This window comes from Barbus barbus (genome assembly GCF_936440315.1).
Source record: "Barbus barbus genome assembly, chromosome: 6".
Lineage (NCBI taxonomy): Eukaryota > Metazoa > Chordata > Actinopteri > Cypriniformes > Cyprinidae > Barbus > Barbus barbus.
The window spans coordinates 33,674,168-33,694,882 of record NC_136734.1 but is presented as its reverse complement, the minus strand read 5'-3'; the positions used below and the strand labels follow the sequence as shown (position 1 = coordinate 33,694,882).

General features: G+C 35.9%; 3 protein-coding genes across 17 annotated transcripts; 1 reads left to right on the top strand and 2 right to left on the bottom strand.

The window, feature by feature from the left end:
* Positions 1–1,440: 1,440 nt before the first annotated feature.
* Positions 1,441–13,713, bottom strand: LOC306871514 (histone H4 transcription factor-like). Of its 14 annotated transcripts, none has more exons than XR_013784337.1 (16): positions 13,626–13,697; positions 13,017–13,221; positions 12,130–12,359; positions 11,835–11,934; positions 11,093–11,245; positions 10,851–10,928; positions 10,620–10,740; positions 10,373–10,511; positions 9,599–9,723; positions 8,532–8,926; positions 7,024–7,090; positions 6,364–6,692; positions 6,046–6,205; positions 5,498–5,665; positions 4,037–4,240; positions 1,441–2,721 (listed from the first exon to the last, which is right to left on the bottom strand). XR_013784337.1 is itself a non-coding variant. In XM_079419525.1 (10 exons), exons 1-10 carry the CDS (start codon positions 13,665–13,667, stop codon positions 8,566–8,568), a joined length of 1,554 nt encoding a protein of 517 aa, XP_079275651.1. In that variant the 5' UTR covers positions 13,668–13,700; the 3' UTR covers positions 8,022–8,565. The 14 variants fall into 14 exon arrangements, 5 of the variants coding, with proteins under 5 accessions (XP_079275651.1, XP_079275650.1, XP_079275647.1 ...); XR_013784336.1 differs by having other exon boundaries at positions 1,442–2,721; positions 13,017–13,224; positions 13,626–13,702; XR_013784339.1 differs by lacking the exon at positions 1,441–2,721 and adding an exon at positions 3,358–3,928 and having other exon boundaries at positions 6,364–6,689; positions 13,017–13,224; positions 13,626–13,670.
* LOC306871516 (cobalamin binding intrinsic factor-like) lies at positions 2,590–4,538 on the top strand. Its single transcript, XM_079419527.1, has 4 exons — positions 2,590–2,689; positions 2,836–2,977; positions 3,183–3,316; positions 3,423–4,538. The coding sequence occupies exons 1-4, from the start codon at positions 2,608–2,610 to the stop codon at positions 3,485–3,487; spliced, it is 423 nt and encodes a 140-aa protein (XP_079275653.1). The 5' UTR covers positions 2,590–2,607; the 3' UTR covers positions 3,488–4,538.
* Positions 13,714–13,967: 254 nt separating the features above from the next.
* Positions 13,968–20,011, bottom strand: LOC306871206 (UDP-N-acetylglucosamine--dolichyl-phosphate N-acetylglucosaminephosphotransferase-like). 2 transcript variants are annotated; one of them, XM_079418983.1, is made up of 9 exons: positions 19,127–20,011; positions 18,915–19,035; positions 18,546–18,759; positions 18,285–18,431; positions 17,828–17,912; positions 17,477–17,665; positions 17,177–17,264; positions 15,618–15,773; positions 13,968–15,054 (listed from the first exon to the last, which is right to left on the bottom strand). In XM_079418983.1, exons 1-9 carry the CDS (start codon positions 19,303–19,305, stop codon positions 14,989–14,991), a joined length of 1,245 nt encoding a protein of 414 aa, XP_079275109.1. In that variant the 5' UTR covers positions 19,306–20,011; the 3' UTR covers positions 13,968–14,988. The 2 variants fall into 2 exon arrangements, with proteins under 2 accessions (XP_079275109.1, XP_079275110.1); XM_079418984.1 differs by having other exon boundaries at positions 19,762–19,827.
* Between the last annotated feature and the right edge of the window lie 704 nt (positions 20,012–20,715).

Sequence of the window (20,715 nt, the reverse complement as noted above, 5' to 3'; positions counted from 1 at the left end):
TTGCTTAAAACACATATATTGATATTTAAAATTCAATTAAATGCATATTGCTCAAATCAAATTTCACCAAATTCACACTGTAAATTGAAAAAATAGCAGTATAATATAATTGAGCATAGTATAGCATAGCATAGCAATTGTAATGTGACGATTGAATGTTTATGGAAGACAACAATTAATTAAATTAACTATAATTATTCTATAATCTCTGATGAAATGCTTTAACAGTCAGATATGACTCAACTCTTATCTTGTCAGTATGGACAAGGTTTAGGGAGTGAGCCATGGGAAGTCATATTTGCTGTTTAGCTTGACTTTGACATGTGCTTTAAGTAAATTCCATATTTCTTTGTTTGTCATGATGCTTCCTTGCGTTTCTTGGCTGGCCACTCCTTTCCCAGATATTATGTGATTTACAAAATTGCCATGCTAAAATATATAAATAGGATGCACGGCTGCGAGAGACATTCAGACACACTGTGCAGACTGCTAGAATGGCTCTGACAGCGATTACTCTTCTGTGCGTTGCAGCTTTGCTGCCTTTCCTTGGGTCTGGGAAATGTGACGACCACTCAGGTGAGTTTTCTTCTCTAAAGTCATGGTTTCTACTTAAAATGAGGAGAAAAATTATTGAATTCAAATATTTGCAAGTCTAACATTTGTAAAAAGACTCTTGCACAAAACCTCTTACCAGGAGACCTGAAACAAATGTACATTAAGGTGACTGTCACTAATCATTTCGCTAACATGGACGTCTCCTATCCCACAACTGTGTCGAAGGGGATTCCGATGTTTGGGGTCCTAAATCACCTACAAGATACCAACAAAAGCTTCAAGTATGAGACAAAACTGGCATCAAATTATGTGGATTAATGCACTTTGTATGAGAGTATGGGAAAATGGGGCAACTCTACAACTCTATAACATACTAGGACTGACATGCTTTCTTGTCATTTTCTTGTACAAGGCTCAGAATTAGGAACTGCTATATAGTGCTAATTTTATTTTTTGTGTGTGTGTGTTCATTCTGCTACTTTTATTTCTATTAGTTTCACATACAGTATTAACAAAAGCTTTGGAATATATCTGGAGAGTGTGAACGGACTGGCTGGATCTACTGAAAACCATGCGCATTGGGAGCTTCTGTCGAAGAAAGATAACAGTATAACTCGACTGAGCGTGGGTTAGTGCATGATGCTACAATCTGAGCACGTGTACAAATATAGTGAAGCAAGAAAGTAACTTTTTAAATTCTCTAGTATTTTGGATTCTCTATTCAATATTCTATTTTTTCCTCAATGTTTTGCAGGAATTGGCTGCTACCAACCTCAGAAAAATGAGAATTTCATTATGAACTTCACCACTTGGGACTAAAAGGAGATTTGCTGCATGTGGATATTTTGTGGTTATAAACAAGAACACTCTGATTCAGATCAGATATATCAATACCACATCTTTTATCAGTCTTACCACATCTTTTTGTCAAGTAAAAAAAAAAAAAACTCAATGTCATTGTAGCAACAATAATACTCTAATAAACATACCTAGAGCTCCCGAAACTGAAAAGTCTCCCTGTTCTTTTAACAATTATTACTAACTCATTTGACATTTGATTCAAATAAATAGCATATATTACCAGTGCAATATTCAACACACACAGTGCTTCCTCTTCACTTGGTTTATACTCAGAGAGTAACAAAAATAAGAATTAATCTCTGTACTAAACAGAAACCAGGGAAAACATCCATGTTTCAGAATATCTGGGCAACTGCAGTTTGTGATTTACACGTATAGGTCTCCAATTTAGCAAATATTCCAGAGGCATCCTTACATTCAGTGTAGACATACATACAGACAGACAGATGTTTGCATTAAACAATGGGACAATTGGAGTGACTCCGCAAAAAATCTCATTGCACAACACATGAGATCAGATACTGGGCAGGCTGTTTGAATAACTAACAACAATTACACCATTTCCTTATAAAATAAAGATATCTGGGATAATTTTTGAAGTTTGTACATAGACCTCAACACTTGACACAAATCTCAAGAATGGTGACTATAAACAAATGAGCTCTTGACATCACAACAAAAAACTAGCAATAGTGACAATAACAGCAAAAGTTTAAACAAAAGTCAGCAAATATCGAAACAATGATCCTGTAACAGCAATGTATTCAGGCGGCAGTGCATGTTAGGATGGCACAACCCCTTAACATTTCAGCAATATAGTTCAATTAACAATTCTTTGTTCGGACAACTGAGTTGGGACAACATTTGGGGGAATTCTGTTGATCTAACAAGGGGTATTTTTTTTTTGTACAGTGCTCTGTGTTATGCTTCACTTTTTCTCCTACTACTTTTGCAATGAACAATCCCAATCAGATCGTCTTCCTTGACTGAATAAGTTTACGCAAACAATCATTGTAACTATCATAGTTGTTTTTTTGTCATGTTCTTTCCTCATTTCTTGGCAGACCACTCCTTTTAAGGTACAACTTTCCTAGAAATTATATGACTTACAAAGTTGGAATGCAAAGAAAAATATATAAATAGGGTGTGCAGCTGTGAGAGACATTCAGACACACTGGGCAGACTGCTAGAATGGCTCTGGCAGCGATTACTCTTCTGTGCTTTGCAGCTTTGCTGCCTTTTCCAGGGTTGGGGGGACGTGATGACCACTCAGGTGAGTTTTCTTCTATAAAGCCAAGATTTCTGCTAAACACGAGGAGAAACATGATTGAATTCAAATCCTTTTAGGTCTAACATCTTAAATAACATTTGAAAAGATTTAATACATTGATATTATCTCTCATTATTGATATTATACAGGACAGCAGGGACAGATCCACTTTACAGTGACTGTCACTAATAAATTCGCTAACACGAATGTCTCCTACCCCACTGCTGTGACAGTGGGAATGCCGATGTTTGGGGTCTTAAATAAACTAAAGGACACCAACAACAGCTTCAAGTATGTCACAAAATGTTATCAAATTTTTCTGGTTAAATGGACTTTGCATGCGGTAAAGCAAGTTTAGTATAGTAGGTTGATTGGTTATGGGGAAATGGGGCATCTTTTTTACCATGTCAGTCTATTGCACAAGGCTCAAGACTTTAAAGAACTGTTGTATTTATGTTATTTTTTGTGCTAATTCGCCTACATTTATTTCTATTAGTTTCACATACAGTATAAACAAAAGCTTTGGCATATATCTGGAAAGTGTGAACGGACTGGCTGGATCTACTGAAAATAAAACATATTGGGAGCTTCTGTCAAAGAGAGGAAACCGTATAAGCCGACTGAATGTGGGTAGGTGTAATCAGCCACACACACTTAAATTTTTTTTTTTTAATGAATTAGTATTTTGCTTTCATTTTATTTACAACACTATATACATTTCCATAATCTTTTACAGGAATTGGCTGCTACCAACCCAAGAAAAATGAAAACTTCATTATGAACTTCACCACTTGGGGCTAAAAGGACTTTTTTTGTGGTTATAAAAGAGATCACTCTGATTTGGATCAACTATATTAATGCCACATCTTGTATCAATCATCAATTGTATTAATAAACTAATAATTTCATTGCATCTACAATAGTATAATACTGGAACAGAAATGTTTCTCTGATCTTTCCACAGTTGTGACCAACTAACTACATACAATCAAATGTGCATTACATATCTGTACAACTAAACACAGATAAGGGAAAACAGCAACATTTCCCAACATCTGGGCTTTTGTAGGCAGTGATTAAAATAAAGGTCTCCAATTGTGTAGATATTTAGAATCTAGATATGCATAAAATGCTATCATATTCAGTTTGACAATTTCTGTTAAGGTTACATTCAAATGAAAATTAATTATGTTGTTTCCAGAGGACAATGAATACAGATTCACTGTCTTCTATCCTGTAAAGCTGAGGGAACAAACAAAAACATTGATTTTGAAATATTGTTACTGCAGTTACAGTATTTGCCACTATGTTTTAACTAGTCACATTTTAAATGACTCTATAAAAACTTACCACAGGGAGTGAAGCAGTCACAGTCGCAGTAGTTGCAGCGTGTAAACCAGCGCTTCCAGTCTGATTCTTTAGTTCTGCAGTTCTCAATACGACTGCATTTGTGGTTCAGAGGGACTCCATAGCTTTTAGCATCAGGACAGGTGGACGAACATGTCCCGTCGATGTCCTTCTCATTGATCTCAACCCGGCCACGATAACACACTCCTAATGTCACATACAGGAGGAGAGAGAGAAAATTGTACTTAACTTGTATTTAATATAGCCAATGAAATTCATTTCAGTGTAAAATGTCATTTTTTTTAATCTCCACAACCCAGACGTTTGACCTAAAGGAATACATTTTAATAAATAAAATACTATAAAAATATCAAATGAACATAACGCATCTATACACTTTTTATGAAAAATATTATGTATCGATATTTCATGTTATGTACAATGACTATGCACTCAACATTTTGTTGTGTTTTAGGATTAAAGTAAAGGGCTGTACTTAATGGATAAAAAATGACCTGTACCTTTTCCATTCTTCTATGCATTTTTTTTTCTTACAGTGTGTGGTAATTCGGAAGAGTTATTTTTAACAACTCTCAAAGTAACAGTACTGACTAGAACAACTTTAATTAGTGTTCAGTCTCTCATATACTATAGATACATGAAACTTAAGACCACGGGTGTAGAATACACAGGGCAATTGGGGGGTGGGGAATGGCCCCCCACTTTTAATAAAACGTAAATTTGTCCACCCCGCACTTTTTCCAGGCAAGTGTGTTCATGTAGAAGAAAGGGCCAGTGTGAATAAAAATAGATTTAAACGCAAAGAAACAAGATAGTCCATGTATGACCCAACGATATATTTATATCCAAAACGAGGCAATGTGAACATTATAGAACACTAAAGACTCATGCAGTGCATGTTTCATTCATACTAGAAGCTGAAGGGCGCTCGAGCAGAAAGTCCAAAATGGCCTCGTTGAAGTAATATCATACTACGTGCAAAAAATCCCTAATATGGATGGACAAAGGCTTCCTGCTATCGTTGCAGCTAAAAAATTCATTGTAATTTCTAGGTGATGTAATAAAAGTATGAATAATGCAGTACTAATTGACATAACATTTATTACAGTATATAAACTATCCTGCCTTATGTGTCATTAATTACCAATTGTAATTAGAAAAATATTATAGAATACAAATATTATAGAACAATTACTGGTTATTGTCTAGTAGTGTATTTGATTCCTTAGCCAATTAAAAAAGATAGGCTAAGAAATATTAAGTGTCAATTAGACAAAAGTCAGGAAAAAAAAAAGTTTTATTTGATTTATTTTTTACACTTCTGTCCCCCTCACTTCTGAAATGATGGCTATGCCCCTGCTTAAAACAGATTAGGTCTCAGATTTGTATGCACTTTCTGGGTGTTTCCGTAAATTCTGTGCAACGTCCAGGACCAAGTCTTACTAAGACAGGATGGTTTGGGCGTTCATTTCCCATTGGACTGACAGGCTCGGGCAGGATCTCCCACCAATACGAACCCTGGTCTGCAGTCATACCGGACTACAGAACCCACCCACCAATCACTCCCATACACCATTCCATTAAAGTCCACATCAGGCTTTCCACAATTCACTAGGGCAAAGAAAACGACAGAAGATTAAACAGGAAACAAAACTCATGAAACACATAAAAAGTTCTAGTTCTCACACACACACACACACACACACACACACACACAAACAGTGTGACCTGTGGGTTTTGTACTTGGCAACAAAAATGCCAACAAAAATGGAGTACATTACAAATAAAGGAATCGTTCAAAAGAGAATATATGAAGAATGCTAGCAACTAAATCATTCTGGTTCCAAATGGATTCCATGCAGTGGAAAAAACTAATGCATTTGAGACAAGTTCCACACAAGAAAGTCATAAAGGTTTAGAATGACATGAGGGTGAGTAAATGATGAGATAATTTGTGTGAACTGTCCCTTTAAGATGATGATCAGGCGTACCTCTACACAGGGATTTATACCCCACCCAGCAGCAGTCTGAATCTCCACAGTTGTCTCTTCAGCTCCATGTGTCTTCCTTTACATCCTCCCAAACAAAGGGGGGCTGTCCCAGACCAGTAAGTGTCCGCCAGTTCATCCTCCTGTTCCACCTCTAACAGACCTGAATAACACAGTGCAGTCTTCAGAGCTCAAATTCATGCATCTTCTACCAATTTTCAATGTACAATATTTCTAACATTTTGTCAGTTTGTAAAAGCAATCTTGATGCTTTGTTTAGATATTTTATTCATTTATAAATGAATCAAGTGCTTCTCTTACCGCTTCCTAGACCTTCCTCCACAGCTGTTCTTTCAGTAAATGCAGTTATAACCACTTGAGTGAACACCCCTTCCAAGGACCCCAGAAGCAGCAGCAGAAGAGCTCCTAGTTTCATGTCGCTTTAATGGCAGGAATTCTTTTCCAATACAGAAGTAGTCTATATCCCTTCAGTTCTCCTCTTTTGAATGTCTTACACTCATTTTCTAATCAGCAATTCCTTGTTCCGTTGTCTCGTATTGTAGAAGTCATAATTATGTGAATAATATAGAAAAACAGTTTCATTAGGAACTGTATTCTTTAAAGGCTATTTTCAAGAACCTGTTTTCCTGCTGAGAGACAGAGCGAGACAGATGGAAAGAAAGGGGAAGTATTGCATCTTAGTTTACACTAAGCCCTTAACGCAAACTAATCTCTTAAATTCGGCTAACACACCAGCTAATATCACTAGAGCAGAGAGAAAGAGATTACAGAGAAAGGGAGAGAGCCATGGGAAGCCTAAATTGCAGTTTAGCTTAACTTTCAGTTGCACTGATTGTAAAATTTAATGTTTCTCACATTTAACAACGTTAGAGATTAATCTAGTGCCTAGTGTGCCTGAGACCTGCAGTGCGTGTAATTAATGTAACGACACAGATCTGTGAAAAGCATTCAAACACTGACCTCTAACTGCTGCAGTAATGTATAAACTTCTGCCTAACCCAGCACAACCTGCCTGCTGACTCCTGTCCTGAGAGATTCAAACAAACAGGATTTACAAGTACTGTTCTTACAGTTACACACAAGATCACAGGACAAAGTGGATTACTCCCAGAACACACAAGCTTTCATTTTTCACATACACAGTATATATGCACACTAATGATCGAAGTTTGGGGTTGATACGATTTTTTGTATGTTTTTGAAAAGAGACTCTTGCTCACCAAGGCTGCATTTATTTGATCAAAAACAGTAAAACAGTAATATTGTGAAATAGTTACAATTTAAAGTAACTATTTTAATATTATTTTAAAATGTAATTCATTCATGTGATGGCACAACCCCCCCCCCCCCCAAATAAAAAAAATCTGACTGTTATAAGCAAATATTTAAATTACAGAAGAACAAAACAAAAAGGACAAAAATGAACTGAAATTAATGCCAATGTTTATTTAAAACAAAATTATGTCAATTAGTATAGTCAGTTTGCCCTAAAATTAATTCTCTTCTCAATAAGATTATTAATTATTAGGACTCAATGGCAAATAAAAATATTATATATATATATATATATATATATATATATATATATATATAAAAAAATTTTTTTAATTTGATCTACTTTTTACTTTGAAACAACAGCAGTAGGAATTGGAATGGGCCTTTCTGCACAACAGAACTGATCTCAATATAAAGTAGAAAAATAAATTAAATGGAAAAGGTGGTTTAAAATTCAGAAGCACTTCCAATTCAACAAAACAGAAGCACTGTATAAAACTATACACTGTAAAGAGTTCTCCACAGAGATCTGTCCATCTTCCTTCACATTAAGTCTGAACCTGTCAAAGAAAGCTGATTAAACTGTTCAGTAGGATTAAACATTTCCGTTCCCCATTACCCTCTTCTCTCTCTCACACACGCACAGTCAAATTTAAAGAGATAGTTCAGCACAGAATGAAAATAGCGTCATTTTTTTAAATTTTATTCCAACCCTGCAGTGTCCTTCTTTCAAGAAACACAATAAGAGATCCTGAAAGTGTGTGCTTGTGTTTTTCCTACAAGGAAACACTTTTAAAGTACGTAAAGTCATATGAACTACATTTAATATACTTTCTTGGTGTTTTTTGTCTGTTTTGGAGCTTGGCAGTATAAATTATCATTAATGTTTGTTAAATAGAAAAAGGCTAATCACACGGTGTTTGACATCTCATTTTGCATTTTGTAACAAACTAAATAATCAGTCAGAAAGACATGAGGGTTAGAAAATTGTAACAAAAAAAGGTCCTTTCTGAATGAACTATTAATTTAAGCACATCCTTAGAGCTTGTGATTCAGCTTTCTCTGTTCTGTTCAGTGCGATGTTCAAGGGGTTTGATGATGACAATTCTCACACACACTCTATTCATGTTTTGGTCCGCTGTTAGTCTCATAGTACTTTGTGTCACAGAGTTAATTGGAATGTCTTAATGTACCTGACACAGCAGTCTTAGGGTGTTCCAGTTCCAGTTAAACCACCTCCATGCCCAGCTGTTGGGCAGTGTCCTGTAGCTGACGCATTATGGCACCCTCCCTTGTAGTATCTGTTTCTGCGGAGGTGCCAGCTGTCAACACCAAGAACATACTTTCTGTATTTTCCTGTGTCCTACAGACATCCACTCCCTCCTTTCTTATTCCTGCCTCTGTATTTCCACCCATGGTGCTGAGGGGCCCCGTCTCCTCCAGTTCTTCACCGGGCTGGGCGTTCTGCTGGCTGGATTCACTGCTGTCCCCTTCTCCTTGCCGCTCCCGCATCAGCTGCTCTGTGAGCTCTACGCTCTCATAGCGGATCAGCTGCAGGCGCATGAACCCATCTTCATGCTCTTTATACCTGAAAAAGATTGGTGAAGACCATAGTCAGGTTAGATGGGTTAGGTTTACTGTCCACTGGATACCCACATCAAAATAAATATGGCATCTACTATGGTTAGAAGTATAGTTGGTTAACCTACTTAAAAGTTTTGATTCATTGTGTTTATTTTATTTCTTTAATTTTTTTTTTTAATTAATGTTTATTGAGTAAAGACACTGATCAAAAGGTGATCCAACACAAAAGATTTGTTTCAGATAAATTCTGTTCTTTTAAGCCCATCCATCAAATAATCCTGAAAAAGTAACGTTTTCCACAACAACAACAAAAAAAATTAAGCAGCACAAATGTTTTCAAGCATATTAGAATGATTTCTGAAGGATCATGAGACACTGAAGAGTCCGCTTTTCAGATAAATACAATCTATTAAAATACATTTTAAAATGTATTAAAACAGAAACAGTTTTAAACTGCACATTACAAAAATGACTGCTTTTGACAATATTTTTTAAACATCAAACTGTAAACAAAAAACCCCTCACAAATCTGAATAATTTGAACAGTGTTGTAGGTTTCCACACCATCTAATGTTTATTGCAGACAAACCTAGCAAGAGCTTTCTGAAATCAAAAGCAAATTCAGAGACAGACAAAAAACAAGACTAGACTACAAGAAAGGAGGATGTCTTCATACCTAAATCTTGGGTGTCCTGACGGCCATTTGAACTGATGTTTCTTGCGTAAATGGGCAGTGAGGTTGTTCCCCCGGGTGAAGCACTGCTCACACACGTGACACTTATAGCGAGGAGTGTAATCTCCCTAAATGCAAAACAACACATTAACGTTTTTAGCTATTCTTAAACTACGAGCTGAATATGAGTGCAAATGTAATGTAGAATTGTATTCACTTTTTGATAAACATTCAGTTTTATCTTAATTGATCACACTGTTCCAGACAATGCATTCTGCCTTTTGATACATTTATTGTGAATTTCTTGTGTTGCTGGCTGTATGAGAGAAAGTACATCTATAGAAGTTCCTTCATTAATTATTTCTAGATTAGATAGGTAATTTTTATAGATCAAACCTTGGACCTTATCATTACATAAGTTCTTGTAATGATAAACAATTCTTACTTCCATTGCAGGCTATAAAACACAAGTCTCATAGAAATTACATTTCCCCGTTTACATTTGAAATAAGGAAAAATTGGTAGAACAACATTAACAGTCCTAAATCTAACAATGTATTAATTTGATATATTACCATTTGCTTGACCTCATTTTTTATTTGCCATATTAAAATAAAATAAAGTCAAATTTGTTATGTGTCTTACCAAACCTGACTTACTTTATTCTGTGGTAGGATAACACAAAAGATGATATTTCATAAATTTACTTTGATGTTTCTTCTTATTGGCTCCTAATATGTAGATATGAATGTAGCTGGCATTTTCTGACTGGCTCACCTCATGAACACGCTTGTAGTGGTTCTTGATCGAGTAAAGCGAGCGAGTGGAGTAGTCACAATCGGTGAAGTCACATCGATATGCTGGCTCACTGCTGTGAGTGTCTAAATGCTTCCGCAGGTCTATCAGGTTTTTACAGCTGAAAGCCAGACGAACACAAACAAACTGACAGATCATGTACTGACAGACTTTAGAAGATTAGAAATATCCAGGGATTACGACTCGCTGTCTTTGGTAATGACCTCACCTGTACTCGCAGTAGTCACAGCTGTAAGGCTTCTCGTTGGAATGACGAAATTTGATGTGGTTTCTCAGCGAGGATGGTGATGGACAGGTCATATCACAAAGTGGACATTTATAATGGTTGACTTTGATCAGAGAACAAAGAAGAAAATCATTAGGCAATAAAGGCCTGTGAGGTCCAATACAGTAGAACAAAGTACAACCATTATCACTCAACATTCAAAAAGACCCATACCATGGTTCCTCATGTGGTCTCTCAGCAGCCTCTCAGTAGCAAAACGTTTAGAGCAGTGAGAACACTGAAATCTTTGACCTACAGACACAATCGCACACAAACAAAAGGGTGCGATGAGCCATACTATTCAATCTAATTATTTTTTTGATATGTTCAATGAAAGAATTCAAAGTGTCAAGTTCATTCAATACAGAAGGATTTCAGATTCCATTATTGCCGTTTCGGCATCTGTGCCACCTCACCTTCTATGGAGGTTTGCCGTCGAATGTGGTCAAAGAACTTTGTGTTGTTGGCAAACATTCCTCCACAGGTCGGACATGCCACCAGCTTTTCCTGTGTGTGGCTACGCATGTGCTCTCGCAACTTAAACCTGCCCTTGAAAGAGGCCTCGCAGTCTAGAAATAAGAAGGAAACGTTAACATCTAAAAAATGATGAGCAAAGAATACTTTCAGGAATATTCATACAACTACGATGCCTAATATCTCCTGCCATGAGGTTCAATCTTTTCTGTACAAATATGGTCCAGAACAGACAAAATGGACAAATATGAAATTTTAGCCTTAACACAAGGTAGCAGTCTGCACATTATGAAGTATAAAAACTAATTATTATATTCTTTATGATTCTATGTTTATTTCATAACTGACTTGCTGCATCTATTGAATGAAGTGGTTCTCGACCAGGTGCCAAAAACCACCAGGGTGCCATTTTTAAAAACATTAAAAAGAGTTGGGGTTCCAAGTGAATATATAAGTTAGCCTATTTTTAAATGTGTGACCTTTGGATCTGGAAAAGTCATATTATAATGAGCATCCATTTTTATATTTATGCTTAGCTCTAACACATTTCATCAGGTAGAAATTGAAAGATTTTTTTAATCCTTACCATTAATGCTAGTCCACTAGATTATAAATAACTAGAAAAATCATAGGGCTTTCAAATATTGTTGTGGACAATGAAGGGGCCTTGAAGTTGTTTCTTACCTTTCCAGCCACAGAACAACACATTGTCTTCATTAGCCTCGAGACAATGGGCATGCATCTCCACATGTCTGTAGAACCACTCTGGATTATCCATAGACATCTGAATACAAACACACTTATCAGCGGAGCACTTTATTTTTAAAGCACTGCCTAACTCAATATATATAATAGACTAAAAACTGTCCTACTTATTCTTCACACCTCAATGAACCTGATTTGACAAGCCACATACAGTAACATATAATCTACTTAAAAAAGAAAAAAAAAGGGAAAACACTTGGGATTGCTTCCATACCTCACAGTGCTCCCAAAGACAAAGGAAGTTCTCTTGGACCTCAGGCACAATGTTGCGGTTATGGAGGCCGACCGAACAGGCACCCATGTCACTGTGGCCCTTGAGTATAGCAAGACCCCATTGCTTCAACTTGGTGTGGTAGCAATGGAAGAACATGTGTCTGAGAAGCTCTGCATTTCCTTCCACTGAGCAGAAGCCACAGTCTCTCCACAGACAGTTATGCTCCTCTTCTGTAAAACATGCAGGCAAGCCAAGTATTGATTATGGACAATGGAGTCAGTGCCACAGGGACTCTGACTGCCAGAAACCTTGAGCTGAGACGCCTGCTATGGCTCAAAGTCAACACTCAACAATCTTCCACTGATGTAACATTAATACAAACAGTGCATAAAACGTGTCAGTGACTGTTGGTGCAATGTAGAATAGATGAAGAAATAAGAAACGTTGTGTGTTATTAGCGCAACCTCAGCACTGATAGTCCCCTTTAAAACACATTATACCAAAAGTGATAGGCTATTGTTTATATTGTTATTTATTTTGCAATGTTTATTCTTCATTTTTACACAATAGCTTTACATTTCACAATTGCAACAAGAGGAGGCTTTCAATATAAAGTGTTATTGATATTGAGAATTTTTATCAATATTTTGAATTTGCTTTTATCATCATTTTAGCTTCATTATAGATTTTTTATTTACAAATTCAACAGAAAAAGTCATTAAAAATACTCCATATGACTCGTACGCTATGTTCCAGTCACTTTTCATTTAATAAATGTTCATTTTTGTGTGAACTATCCCTTTAAGACAAGAGAGAGAAGTAAATAAATGCTTCCATTACAAGACATCTCAACACTGACACCTGAGACTTTCAGGGGTTGGACGCACCTGGTAAGTCTGTCTCACTGTCCACGGTAGCTTTATAATGTTTCTCCACGTGCTGGCAAAATTCCTGCATCCTGTCAAACGTCTCCTGACACGAGCCCCACTCACACTCCAGCTCCAGCTCCAGCTCCTCTCTGCGCAGGGCGCGTTTACCCGACGGGGGCATCCTGCAGCACTGAATGTAAAGCACAGTGTGTGGTCCTCCCGTCTTCTGAAACACATGCGAGATCTAACATGACTGTAAGTTTGTTCAGCACACCACAGCTCGAGCTATCTGTCCATAGCTGCCAGTTTGTTTCTAAAGGCGATAAACAACCACAGTCACAACATAAACTGGGCTAAAATGATTACCTCCAACACATTAAAACTTCTTAATTAGCAAATGTACAGCTAGTAGTTTTATTAACTCATAGACGAAGTTGTTACCTAGTATGACACACAGCTGGTTAGCAAAACAAAAAGGCAAGTTAACATTCTGCCTCCATTTTGTTGACTGGTGGCTTTTTAAAAGCTTCGGTTGAGAATAATTGAATGTATTTTTATTTAAAGCATATATATAGCGAAGCAATGCGTCGGCAGTCATTTAAAAAAAAAGACTAAAAAATAGCTCACCTTTTGCAAATACTTCAAACATTTCCTTACTTTTTTCCTCATGAAATAACCAAACCAATCAGAATTCACCGTTGCGGCGTCGCGTTCAAATCTCAGCCAATCAAATTGCAAACTAGCAGTACATCACAATTATCATTCCCTCCAACACCTAAACTCTTTCAAGTGTTCCGCAGCTCTATTTGCACTTGGTATTCAGTGGCGGTAATGCCTGTCTTACAACCCTAAAAAAGTTTTACTTGCTGAATGGCACTACTTTAAATAAATCTGCTTTGGAATTGGAGCGATCTTATTGTGCTTTATACTAATAAATCTCTAGAGAAGCGAAAAATCTTTTTTTTTCTTGCATTCTAATACATTTATTCATTTAGCTGACGCTTTTATCCAAAGCGACTTACAATTGCTATATATGTCAGAGGTCGCACGCCTCTGGAGCAACTAGGGGGTTAAGTGTCTTGCTCAGGGACACATTGGTGTCTCACAGTGGATTTGAACCCAGGTCTCTCACACCAAAGGCATGTGTCTTATCCACTGCGCCATCACCACCCCTAATACACAGAAAAGAGAGAGTATAAACTGTGATATCAAGTAATTATTTTCCAGATAATGTTTTAACAATTTGCTATCATTTTAGTACAATGGCAAATTAAAACTATTTAATTTTTAAAACACTACACTTACTACAGTCATAGTATATATGAAACTGTATTTTCATCAAATTTGAGAGTCCTTGGCAAACCCCCACGTTAAATCATTTAATTTGCATTGGTATTAATGTTAAATACTATGTTTAGTTAAGGGTTATGTTTGATTTCTGGTCTGAATATTGCATGAGAACAGTATAAATATAAAACACATAAAATATAGAATAATTGATTTATAAAATAGTATAAATATATAGCACTTTTTCTTTTCTGGAAGCTAGTGTGGTTCATTGTCACATTGGTTTATTTAAATCAAGGCATAATATTAGATCTGACATACACACAAAAATACAACTGCATATATCAAGTAATATTTCAGAAATGTTCTCCCTAAATTTCCCTAAAAAATTCCTGAATGTAACTTTCAGATAATCTTTCAAAATAGAACCCTCTTTTCAGGTCAAACCAAAATAATTGGATATCCTTATGCAAGCATTGTGCATTATCTACAGAACTGTCCCGATGACAGTTAAGGCCATATGTGTACACGGTCCCATCCCATGCAGATATATAGACAGAGAAGCTGGAATTCAGTGTGTAGCATCAAGATTCCATACTTTATAGAGGACAGGCATTATAGTAGTCATTCCTACAACAATCAGTTTGGTTTTTTCTTCAAATGAAAGCAGCAGGTTATATAGTCTCTCAGGAGCTTAAGTGGTCTAGATGTCGTAGAACAGACGCACAAGATGATACCGGATTCCAAATGCCACGGCACTCCCCAAGACCTGAGAAACAAATGTAATATTATTTCAAACCACCAAAACATCAGTTACCTTCAAAGAAGTCTTTGAAAACCTGCATACATGAGGTAGCCTCATTTTGAAAATGTGATTTCTACACCTGGAAAAGTCGTGTAAATTAATCAAATCTTAAAAACGCCATGGTCGTTTTTTATAATTAATATACATTTTGCCTAATGCCAATCTCTAAAGTATTTTATCAGAGTGAGAAAGAGAAATACTTTTTTAAAAAATCCTTATCCTTAAAACTGGAAGTGTTGAAACCCTGAAGAAGTTTCAACTAATATGATTTGTTTATAGAAATTTAGGAACTTTGAGTGCCCATATATTAAAGTAAGTGGAAAACAACACTAGGGCTAGGGAGCCTTTGAATATTGTTGTGACTAAAGGGGGCCTTATGATAATGACCAGAAAGATGTATTTCTCATACATTAGTGAGGCTGTAATGCCAAATATCACAACCTTTACGGTTTCAAAGCACTTTGAATGGAAATAACCATAGTAAGGCACACTGCCTCTCAACGCTGTAATAAATTCAAGGGATTTACCTGTATTAACAGCATGATTGCAGTCAGGTTTCTCTCATGGGTAGGTCCCAGTACTTTCAGTACTAGGTTGATAAGGGTCATGTTGTTACACTCAATAAACTCATCATCTCCTTCCTGCCCTCTACGCACATCCAGAAGCCATAACGTTTCTGCCACCTGCAGGATAAAAGAGGAAATCACTTTCAAAGATACAGGGCATACCATATAGCAGTGGCTCTCAAACTTTGTACACCAAGCACCACCTCAGAAAATATTTGGCTCTCCAAGTACCACCATAATGACCAACATTAAAATACAGTAACATAGCCTAATTATTCAGCTACAGCTATGCACAGTTCAAAAACCAGGCAGTTTTATTCCTAATAAGAATATTTATTATTGTCGGCCTCTTTAAAAATTTTAAATACATTTTGACATTAACACTGCATTGTGCTTACATACAGGTAAATAAAAAACTTAAATGATTAAATTAAAATGTACTGTACCTAATAGTAAAAAAAAAACTGCACTGTACATAAAAAGTTGAAAAAACTACAAAGTAAAAAATGTACAGTACTTGATCAAAAAAATAAATAGCACCGGCATCATTTAGCCACCTTGCAAACTTTTAAAAAGCGTTTTAACACAGTGTTCCCCAACCTTCTTTCTGCCATGGCAGTTTTGATATGTAAAATAACCCCACAGCACACCACTAAGCCTTACCAAAAAAAAAAAAAGATAGAAAGAAAGGGGAAACATATTTTTTATTTATTTAATTTTTTCCCAATAATTAAACATTGCGTCATCAGAGCTGGTATTTTAGATTTACTGCCTCTGAGGCAGTAAATTAATAGCATCAGGTTTTCACCAATTTGTAGGTTGTAAAGTTTATTGTTGCTATATGGGCGATCAGTTTCTCTTGTTGTTAATACATTTGGCCAAAAAGCGATGATATTTCAAATGTACAAAAGTGTATTGGCTACAACTAGACAGCAAATACTAAGACTCTTCTCTGCTCTTTATACACACAAAACATATCGCCTTTATAGAGTAATAGAAAACGCTGTACTTATTCAAACATCAGTTCTTTTTTATACCCTTGTATAGCGAAGAAGTAGACGTCTGTCTTCAAACTGTGCGTCGTGGCGCTTCATTCTGAATTGAAGCAGGGTGGAGTTATGAGGTTTGACTGACAATTTGAGGATCCAAAGGCCTTACGAGGTTTAGTCACAAGCTCTTTTGAATGCTTCTCATTGGTTAAATATTTGTAAAACCCACAAACTTACATAACAATGACCAATAGCACTGATTTAAAATAATAATGAAATATAATAGAGATAAGGAAGTGTTTGATAGTTTTCCACTGCACACCCGACAACAGTGGTTGGGAAACACTATTTTAACATTAATTTATATTTAAGTAAGTGATTCCTCTGTGTACCACTACCACACTTTAGAGAATCAGTGCCATATAGGTTTTGCTCCTGGATCTTTTATTGCAAAAATAACATTCCTTTTAAACAAACATTCCTAAACCTGTTTATAATAATAAATACTGAGAGTGGCATGAGTGTATTTACCTTCAGAATAAGTTGCCCTAATTTGCCCAGGTCCTTCTGTTTGAACTTGGAGTAGCTCATGCCAAGCTTTCCCGTGTCAGATTGTAACCTGCATTAATCAGTTTCAGAGGTCAAGCTCTCATAACCATTTCATTTAGCCTTATCTATGATGTAAATGTTCAGGGAACACTGTTGAAATCATAAGTAACGCATGTATAAAACACCTGATTACAAATAAATAATGAGTGAAAAAGTTACTTAAAGAGTTTAACACTTCACTATGTTATAGCTTGATTTTAAAATGTTAGTGTAATAACCCACCTAGGCAGGCGATGTCTGGGACAGGGAATAATGTGAAACAGCTGAGGCAGAGAGTAAATGAAGTTGATGACTTGGGGGATGAAGAAAAGCAGCATGGTCTTACTGAAGTGTCCGAGTATCCCAACCACTGCAAACGTCATTCCAGCAAAGTAACAGAAAGTGTCTCCCACAAACACAGAGGAAGGGTACCTGATAAAAGATATTCAAAGGTTTATCATAGGTTCAAAAATAGGAGTGCTTGATGTTAAGATTATTAACAGTGCTGATTGTCAAACTTCAGTTCAGCATTTTAATGGGCTGTCTTAAACTAAAGTAAGTAAAGATGATCGAAAAGCAATATATTTAACAAACCAGTTGTGGTAGAAGAGGGCTAATGTGGTGAAGAAAAATGGAATCATGAAGTACAAAGAGAAAACATGGTCATCCCTGTAGTCTCCTGAAAGAGAAACATTAATCAAAGATATATCTACAGACTTATTCAAATAAAAATCAAGCAGTGTCAGAGAGGTTTCAACAAATTAAACAGAATTTGACACTGAAGACTGGAGTAATGGCTTCTAAGAGTTGAGTTTTGCCATCACAGGAATAAATTACATTCAAAATATATTCAAATAAAAAAAAAAGTTATTTCACAATAGTACTGTTTTTAACTGATCAAATAAATACACCCTTTGTGACCATAACAGACTTGTTTGAAAAACATAAAAATATTATTTTAAACTTTTGAACAGTAGTGTATATATAAATGGTATAAATTATGCAGGTGGAAAATTTGATAAAACAGGTTGAATAGAAACCCTCCCCTCACCATTGAGTTCCATTATATTAAAGAGGATGATGGAGCCAGATATGAAAAGAGCTTGCCCAGACTCAATGCCATTGATACCAGCCAAGATGTTGATGGCATTTGTGCAGAATACAGCCAGCATTCCCATATATACATAATACAGAATGCCTGGAACACATTGTATAAAAATGCTAAGAATATCAACAATCATACATATCAAACAAGAGGGCAAATAAAACCAAATGTAGAGCACCAGACATTTAAACAGACTGTCAAACTCACCCAAGTCCAGATGCATCCCCAGCAGGACACGGAAAGGTTTGGGCACGACGATGAGAGTATTGCCAAAGTTAGTGAAGTAGACCATGAGTAGAGGCAGGGAGGCCATAGTGGGCAGCAGTAGCTTGTGTCTCCATCGCAGATTCAGAACATCATCAGCAAAGCCCAGGAATATCATGCAGCAGATGGCCAACAAAGCACCTATCAGCTGCACAAACTACATGGACATATGCACAAATGCTGAAGTTATGATGACTGGCATGTATGGCTGTGAAGATTCTCAGTTAAAAAGGTCATTAAAAGCTAAGGCGCAAATTCGTTTTTGTCTAAAAACATATAAGTAATTTTATAATTAAGGGATGATTATCCCACCTCGTTGTGAGGGAAGCGTTGGCACTGCTCTCCCATAAAGCACTGGAGGAAGGGGACAGGGATGAAGAGGAAGAGAATGATGAGGAAGACTGTGCCACTGATTACACCTTGCGATTCAGGCCTGGTTAATAAGGAAAAGAGACAGGAGTTAAATTCATGTTCCAGATATCAAATTGCAGTGCACACATTTGATGTAAAAATCAACCACTTACACCTCTTTCTTTATGGTTTTATTTAGATCCATGCCATAGAGTCTGGCAGATATGAAATGATCCTTAAAAGCAGGAATAAGTTTGACTGTTGCAATGCACCCAAGTGCAGACATACAACAGTTGATGATAAGAGGAAGAGTAGGGATTGGAGACATCTTCTCCATGGATTTACACGACATAAAAATACAATGTACTGTATCTACTGTACTATATATCAGTTATATGTCGATGAATCGAGTTGAAAACAGCGTTCGATTCCTGTCAGCAACATTCAAAACGTTTATGTTGCATATCCATAGTGAAGCTGTCCATTAGCTTAAGTTTCTTCGAGGCTGACAAAAATTGCTTTACATTTCAAAAGCAGCTATAGACCACATGGCTGTAGACATCGCGCGCATAAATGACAATTTGCTTATTTTCTAATCGACCGAACCGTTTTTATACAAAAGTAGCTTTACTGAATCAATGAACGGAGGATCATTGGCTTTATGATGACAGCTAGACTTTCATAAACTCGTAAATAACAGTTAAGCGATTAAAATAATCCTGCCTAAATAAACTCCGCTTCAGGTTATGAGTTACTAGTTACTCATAAGCTTCTTTGATGTCAAAATGTGATAAATATATCAGTTTACTGTAGGTTTGGCTCTGATCGCATCACAAATTCCACGTCTACTTCCGTCAACATAATCCGTCCGCCGAATAGTAACATTAAAACAACTCGCTTATTTTACTCTCATAAACTGTTGGTACGACATTAATAGCTTCAATACTGCTAAACACAAGGTAGAGATCAGGTAGGTCTTTTATCAGAGAAATACGTAAATATATTTGTTATCATCTTGTTTTCAGTCGAACCTTTGAAGGCGTAACACAACCGGAAACGAAATTAATAGCACGTTAAAGGTCTCAAGTTAACATTCTGATTCTGTCGCTTAAAATAACAATTATGTTTTCTGACATGACTCTAATTTTTAGAAATACCAAATAACAACAACATTAAGTCTTATTATTATTTGTCTTTTTAAAAATAGTCTATTTAATATAGCCATACATTTTAATATTTGCCTTAATTGTATTAGCTCATACATCTTAGTTGAGGAATAAAGGCTGAAAAATGCAATGCTGTAATCTTTGATTAAACATGTAAGGTATTGTAAAACAAACATGCAAAAACATTTAATTTTGATGTGGAGAGAATTACAAGAACTCAGACAAGAAGGCTATGCTCACTCTGTTATAATATCATATAATAACCCTATGTTTTTTACAAGAGTCAGTGAACACAACACTTACTAGCATAAAGACAATACAAAACATTATAAGATGGTTACAATACATGAAAATGAATAGATTACAATACCGGTACATTGAAATAAATTAAAGCATATTAAAACAATAATATAATATTTTATACACACACACACACATATATATATATATTATATGATTGTAGTTATTTATGTAATTTATAAAATTATATATTTTGAATATAATTTTATAAGTATTACATACAGAAGATTATTACAAGCTGCATTATTTTTTTTTAAAGAATACAAATATGTGTCTATATATCACCATCTTTCTTG

Bases quoted from the DNA above. Each gene is read 5' to 3' on its own strand.
- LOC306871516 (XM_079419527.1), top strand. From the start codon at position 2,608: ATGGCTCTGGCAGCGATTACTCTTCTGTGCTTTGCAGCTTTGCTGCCT. The intron at 2,690-2,835 runs GTGAGTTTTCTT...GATATTATACAG, and splicing joins GGGACGTGATGACCACTCAG to GACAGCAGGGACAGATCCAC. The intron at 2,978-3,182 runs GTATGTCACAAA...TATTTCTATTAG, and splicing joins GACACCAACAACAGCTTCAA to TTTCACATACAGTATAAACA.
- LOC306871514 (XM_079419524.1), bottom strand. From the start codon at position 13,667: ATGAGGAAAAAAGTAAGGAAATGTTTGAAGTATTTGCAAAAG. The intron at 10,741-10,850 runs GTATGGGTCTTT...CTCTGATCAAAG, and splicing joins AGACCACATGAGGAACCATG to TCAACCATTATAAATGTCCA. The intron at 9,724-10,372 runs GTGAGCCAGTCA...TTTTGCATTTAG, and splicing joins ACTACAAGCGTGTTCATGAG to GGAGATTACACTCCTCGCTA.
- LOC306871206 (XM_079418983.1), bottom strand. From the start codon at position 19,305: ATGTCGTGTAAATCCATGGAGAAGATGTCTCCAATCCCTACTCTTCCT. The intron at 18,432-18,545 runs GTGAGTTTGACA...AATGTGTTCCAG, and splicing joins GGGGATGCATCTGGACTTGG to GCATTCTGTATTATGTATAT. The intron at 17,913-18,284 runs GTGAGGGGAGGG...TTTCTCTTTCAG, and splicing joins TAATATAATGGAACTCAATG to GAGACTACAGGGATGACCAT.